Source organism: Nicotiana attenuata, chromosome 12 (assembly GCF_001879085.1).
Source record: "Nicotiana attenuata strain UT chromosome 12, NIATTr2, whole genome shotgun sequence".
Taxonomy (NCBI): domain Eukaryota; kingdom Viridiplantae; phylum Streptophyta; class Magnoliopsida; order Solanales; family Solanaceae; genus Nicotiana; species Nicotiana attenuata.
The window spans coordinates 1,505,027-1,512,306 of record NC_032000.1 but is presented as its reverse complement, the minus strand read 5'-3'; the positions used below and the strand labels follow the sequence as shown (position 1 = coordinate 1,512,306).

At 39.4% G+C, this 7,280-nt stretch overlaps 1 protein-coding gene across 1 annotated transcript; it reads left to right on the top strand.

Moving 5' to 3' along the window:
* LOC109235801 lies at window positions 1-1,027 on the top strand. Its single transcript, XM_019402054.1, has 2 exons — window positions 1-210; window positions 329-1,027. The coding sequence occupies exons 1-2, from the start codon at window positions 1-3 to the stop codon at window positions 1,025-1,027; spliced, it is 909 nt and encodes a 302-aa protein (XP_019257599.1).

Sequence of the window (7,280 nt, the reverse complement as noted above, 5' to 3'; positions counted from 1 at the left end):
ATGGATGCCATCATTTGGAATGTGAGGTCTGTTAACACTCAGCAGGCTTTTGAAAGATTGATTACAATGCATAGACAACACCACTTTGAATTCATATGGATTTTAGAGCCTATGCAGCAAGCAGGAAAACTTGAGAGGTATAGAAGAAGAATTGGTCTGGCACAGGCAGTGGTTAATATCTCAAACAAAATCTGGGCTCTCATAGATGAGGTTTTTGAAGTGACAATACTATACAATATGGTCCAGCAGCTGACTTTAAGATTGTTTCACACTGAAACACATGTGGAACTAATTCTGACTTTGGTATATGCCAAATGTGATGCAATAGAGAGAATTGAATTATGGGATTCTCTATGCTATGGCTAGTGATATGACAGTCCCTTGGCTTGTTGGGGGTGATTTTAATGTGATTTGGGATGAAGAGGAGAAGTTTGGTGGTCTACCTGTACACATCAATGAAGTTGATGATTTCAGGCACTGTATTAACACCTGCCACCTGACAGACTTGGGTTTTAAAGGAAGTATCTACACCTGGTGGAATGGAAGATCAGAGGAGAATTGCATTTTTAAAAGGTTAGACAGATGTTTAGGTAATATGGAGCTGCAGCAAACTTTCCCTGGTTTAGAGGTGACTTACTTATCAAAAACAGGTTCTGATCATTGCCTAATGCTGTTAAAATGTGACATTGAATCCTCTCCCATTAAGAAATCTTTCAGATTTCTTAATTTCTGGACAAAACATGATTCATTCTTGGAAGTAGTGAAGGAGAACTGGTCTGCAGATTTTAGTGCTAATCCATTTGTACTCTTCAACTACAAGTTGAAAAAACTCAAAAAAGCACTATCAGTTTGGAGTAGAGCTACATATGGTGACTTATTCCAGAAGATTGCAAGTTTAGAGGAGGTAGTATTGGTTCATGAAAGACAATTTGAAGTCAACCCTACTCAGATGAACAGACAAAGACTGCATAAAGTTCAAGCTGAAATGATCAAGTATCTTTCTTTGGAGGAGGAATTTTGGAGGTAGAAATCAGGCATGATGTGGTTTAAGGATGGTGACAGAAACACCAAATTTTTCCATGCTCAAGTTAATGGGAGAAGGAAGAGATTGAAGCTTACCAGGATTCAAAACGGTAGAGGTAACTGGATAGAAGAAGAAGAGCTAATTGCAGAAGAGGCAGTAAATTTTTATAGGGAGCAATTCACAGAAAGTTCAACACCTACTGACTTTAGTATTCTTAATTATGTTCCTGCTATGGTAACTACTGAAGAAAATGAGAGGTTGATGGCACTACCTACTGCACAGGAAGTAAAGAGAGCAGTTATGGGATTGGATGGGGAATCTGCAGGTGGCCCTGATGGATTCACAGGGGCCTTTTATCATAAATGCTGGGACATAATTGAAGCTGAAGTGGTTGACATGGTGAAAGCTTTCTTCTGTGGTCAGCAGCTTCCTAAGAGTGTGACTCACACCAATTTGGTATTATTATAAAAAAAGGAGGTTCAGACCTTTGCAGATATGAGACCTATCCGTCTCAGCAATTTTGTGAACAAGATCTTTTCCAGAGTGATTCATGAGAGACTGGTTGAAATGTTACCTAATTTGATCTCAGAGGAGCAGGCATGTTTTGTGAAGGGAAGAAGCATAGTAGAGAATGTTCTCCTAACTCAAGAAATCATCACTGATATAAGGCTTAGAACAAAGGCAGGTCCAAATGTGGTCATTAAGCTTGACATGGCAAAAGCATATGATAGATTATCATGGCTTTTCTTGACCAAAATGCTGAGGCAACTGGGATTCTGTGAAGCTTTTATTGGTATGATCTTTGATTTAGTTAGAAACAATTGGTATTCTATCCTTATTAATGGTCAACCAAAAGGCTTTTTCAAGTCTTCAAGGGGAGTTAAACAAGGTGACCCTCTATCACCTACATTGTTCATTCTAGCTGCAGAAGCACTATCAAGAGGTCTGAATTCTCTACACTCTAATTTATACTTCTGTGGATTTGGATTACCAAAGTGGAGCCCAAAAATAAATCACCTATCCTATGTTGATGACACTATAATTTTCTGTTCATCTGATGCTACTTCCTTGAGGCTTGTTATGCAAATGTTGCATGCATATGAGGCAGCTTCTGGGCAGCTAGTAAATAAGGCAAAATCTGCCATATATATGCATCATTTAACAGATCCTGAAGTGGTTAGTAAGGTGGAAAGGATCACAGGTATAGGAAAACAAGATTTCCCCTTCACCTACTTAGGTTGTCCAATCTTCTATGCAAGAAGGAGAATGGATTACTATGAAGGTTTGATCACTAAGATCATGGATAAACTACAATCTTGGAAAGGCAAACTTCTTTCAATAGGTGGTAGGGCTGTCCTAATTACCAATGTGCTTAAGAGCATGCCAGTTCATCTCTTGTCAGCAATGAATCCTCCAAATTATGTCATCAATAGATTGCACAAAATTTTTGCAAGATTCTTTTGGAGTAGCAATGTGGGGGGAAATTCTAGACATTGGGCTTCATGGACTAACCTTTGTATGCCTTATGAGGAGGGAGGTATAGGTTTCAGATCACTGCATGATGTTTCAAAGGCTTTATTTTATAAATTATGGTGGAATTTCAGGACAAAGCCTAGTTTGTGGAGCTCCTTTATGAGTCAGAAGTATTATAAGAAGCTTAATGCAGTCATAGTTCCATGGAGGGAAGGGTCACATGTGTGGAGAAAGATGTTGGAATGCAGGGACTTGATTGAACATCAAATATACTGGAAGCTAAGGATGGGATCTGCCTTATTCTGGTATGATAACTGGACTGAGTTGGGAGCATTATACTTTCAACTTCCTCCAAATTTTGCTATAGAGGAAGATATTCAGAATGTTAATGACCTGGTACAAGATGGAAGATGGAATATGGAGAGAATTCATGAGATCTTACCAGCAGACTTGGCACATCATATAGTACAAAACATTAAGCCACCCATGGAACACAATGAATTAGACAAACCATTCTGAATGCTTGAAACAAGAGGTAACTTTTCAGTTAAGTCTGCATGGGAATACTTGAGAAGAAGAAATAACCCAAGCATTGCCTATAAGAAGATTTGGGTAAAAGGATTGCCTTTCAAGATTTCTTTTTTCATGTGGAAGGTGTGGAAAGCCAAACTACCACTAGATGACTTTATGAGAAGATTAGGATATTTCATGCCCTCTAAATGTTGGTGTTGTACTGAGCCTAAGGAGGACTCACTGGTTCACTTATTTTACACATCTAATGCAGCTAGAATTGTATGGAGATACTTTCTCAGGAGGGCAGGAATTGCAGTGGAAGGCATATCATTACACCAGGCAATTACAAAATGCTGGGTTGCACCAGTTATTACTAGAGTGAAGCCAATAATGCAAGCATTGCCAGCATGTATTGTCTGGGAGCTATGGAAGAGGAGAACCTATTTGAAGTATGGGGATGCTGTGTCAGTAAGCAGGGTAATTTACCAAGTCTCATCATCATTGCAGAAGTTGGTACAGGTAAGGAAGCCAGGTTTCCAGGTTCCTCATAGGTGGTCAAACCTTTTGCAAATGCTGGAACAATATACACCAAGTTTGAAGCATGAGAAAGTGATATGGGAATTTCCAGAAGCTGGTTGGATAAAGGTTAACACTGATGGAGCATGTAGAGGTAACCCAGAGAGAAGCTCTATTGGTTTTTGTTTAAGAGATGAAGCAGGGGATATAAAATATGCACAAGGGAAGGAGATCATAGAGGGAACAAATAATGAAGCTGAAGCAACAGCAATTTTAGAGGCCTTGAGAATATGCAGAGCTATGAATTATAGTCAGATATGGCTGCAGACTGACTCAATGCTTATGAAAAACATAATCGAGGGATCATGGAAGCCTCCCTGGTGTATTGTTGATCAGGTAGATGAGATTCTGAGGATGAAAGGAGAATTTAACATCAGAATATCACATACATTCAGGGAAGGTAACTATTTAGCAGATCATCTTGCAAATCATGCTTTGGATGTGGGAAATATAGAATGTTATGGATTTTGGGATCTGGACTCTCAAGGTAGAAGGTTGGTGAATGACGATAAGATGCAATGTCCTGTTTTAAGAGTCAAGGTTGCAAGGAATTAAAAGAAGAAAAGGAGGTTGGGGGAGAAAGAGAAGCAGGAGCTAATGCTGGCATCTCTCATGCTCAAATCTATATAGAGGAGAGCATGAGGGCTCACTTTTTTACTAATGTTGGGTTCTTTTTTGCAGGTACAATTTTGCTATCTGTACTCTATAATTTAAGGAAACCTGGGGTGGTGGTATTAGTACCTAGTACTCAGTTCATCTGGGGAGAATTAAATATCGAGTATAGCTTAGTAACAAGGAGATCCACAGATTGTGTGGTAAAAATTGGGGAAGTAATCCCACAGAGGACAACACACTACAACATTCACAGAATAATGAAAGCAACAAGCCATACAAAAAACAAGCAGAAATATGGTAGTACACAGATACACAGCATGCAGACATCAAATTCCCACAGTTTGGGAATCCAGATGGATGATGCATCTGTGGAAGAGAAAAGGAAAACGTATACAGAGATGCAAGGAAATACATACAGGGAGTCAGGCATATACCAAATCCTTTGGGAGGAGGATATGATGATCAGAGAATACTCAAGGGGCCATTCATGTACATGGACTTCACTATTATTCTATGGTGTAATGGAGATTCAATTGGTGGTATTAATGCTTAGCATTCATTCCAATGGATTAAAATTACACCTAGATAATAGTAAAAGTTCAATCTCAAATAACCCATATGAGGTCACAAATGCAAACAGGCTGCTGATAGTAAAATTCCTTTCAATCTCAAAGGAATATAACTGGATGAGGCACTTGTGGAAACAAACAAACATATTACAACAGACAAGTATACCATCAATCTTCAGGAATTTATATCCACAGGCAAAGCAGAAATCAGAGAAGGCACAAAAAATAAATCAGAAAGAGGAAGAGAAAATTTTTACTCTTAAAACATTATACAAAATCCACGGGCATAGTCAAGGAAATTGGAGCTGCATCTCAGCAGATTTGACAGGAAAATCAACATGCAACTCAAAGGATAGTGAGCAGGGAAAGTTCTTGAGCAACTCATCCAAACATGGAGCTGGACAATCCTTGTTGTCTCTAACTAGATGCGGTAGGCAACACTTAGGTGGAATAATGTCAGGTGAAAATCAACTCCAATCAGCTACAGTGGGAAATCATGAAGCAACTTTTAGGGAGATATACAGGATGATAGATTACAATGGAACATGGAGGAGCTTCAAAGAAGAAATTTTGGTCAGAATGGATGTTGAAGAGAAGATAGGGGGAGGAGATAATACCTATGTGAGTTACAGTGAGAAGCGAACAGATAAGTGGAGCTCAAATGAAGGGATACATGTAATAAAGAAGTATATGCAACGAAACACGTGTACATTAGGAAAGTTGGGATTGAAGAGGTTATATCTGCAAACACAAGGAGAGGGAACTTGGGTTTATTGGTGGCTACATATGCAAGACAGTAATACGCAAGGTCTGAGCTGGGGAGTACTACAAGCCAGCAAAATAGTTGGCCTCGATATGAAATTGGGCCGGCCAGTCAAGCAGCGGAGGAGGACAGAATTATTGGACCCAGTAACAATGGACTGGGTGTCTATGCAATGGACAATTAGGAGACCAATGTGGTTACGTATGCAATTTGAGGAGACCTGTGGCAATTTCTGCAAATTATTAGCTCCTTTGACATGGGCTGATATAGATGATGACGGGCCAGTAGTTTGGGCTTTTCAGGAGATTTTTTCATGGGCTAGTTTTTATGCAATTTTGAGTATCATTATTGTGATATCAGTTTTGAGTACAATGCTCAATTTTGATAATAGGACGTATGTAGAATTCAATTTTTATTTCGTACACTCATTAGGATCTCATGACACTTTGTTTGGTTTTTTTATATATTTATAAATAAAAACTAGCCCTAGGCTATGCCTAGTGGATTGCTTAAAAAAAAACCCTAAGACGGAAAACCCCGGAAAAACCCACGCGTCCAAGCCTAGAGAGAGAGGCTCTGGCGACAAGACAGGCGATTAGAGAGAGAAAGTTCTGTTTTGAGCTCCCATGGCCAATCCGGCCGGTGGCCAGCCACCTACTATGGCTGGGTTGCCTCCACAACCACCCCCAATGTTTCCCAGCCCTCAACGACCCCAGAAAACACGCAAAAATCTATGGATTATGCGAAAGTTCTGAAGCCCACGACAAATAGTATTGCCATGCAAAATGTTGCTGCGTCTGTTGAGCCAATTGCACCTAGACGAGCAAAAATTTTTCAGGGACAACCAACTATTTGCTTTACTGAGGCAGAAGTTCGACATATGAATATAATCGAAGGGCTGCAATATGCAGTAGTCTGCAAGTTTTCATATGGATGGCCTGACATCAATGAAATACGTCGTATAGTTCCATTGCAATGTGGTATTAAAGGTGAGTGCAATATTGGATTCTTACGTGATAGGCACATTCTAATCCGCATGACATTATGGCAAGACTTCGTAGATTTCTCTTCAAAAAGAGTGCATTATGTTAAAGATAAGCATGGGGAGGAATATCAATTGAGAACTTTGATTTGTGATGAAAAATTCAAAGTTGGAGAGGAAACTCCTAAGGTTATGGCTTGGATATCATTCCCCAATCTGTTGCCTACATATTTTGTCAAAGAATGTCTATTCTCTTTAGCATCAGCTATAGGAATCCCACAACACCTAGATTTGGCTACTGTTAAAAAAACAAGGCCTAGTTGTGCTCATGTGAAGGTGTTGGTGGATCTGTTAGATGATCTTCCAGAAAAAGGTTAGAATGGATATAGTGGATGAGTCATCTGATGATATTAGAACTGAATGGGTGGCCATAAATTATGACTACATTCCTAAATATTGCAAGGAGTGCAAATTGCAAGGACATGATATGTTGGAGTGCTGGAGGATTCATCCAGAGTTGATGTCAACTAAGACAGTCGAATAGGAGGATAATAAGGTGACTAAAAAGGCTTCTAATAATCAACATGGTAAGGGTGCAGGTCCATTGATGATTTTATCAAGTGGTAAGGTAGTTAGAAATCCAAGTGCCCAGTGGAAAGAGGTAAAGGACAATAGAGGAAAAGCAAAGGAAAATGTGTCTGAGGGAGTAGTAAAAACTGGTAAAGAAATTATGCCAGCTAAGCAGACTGCTGCTGTGGTCAGTAG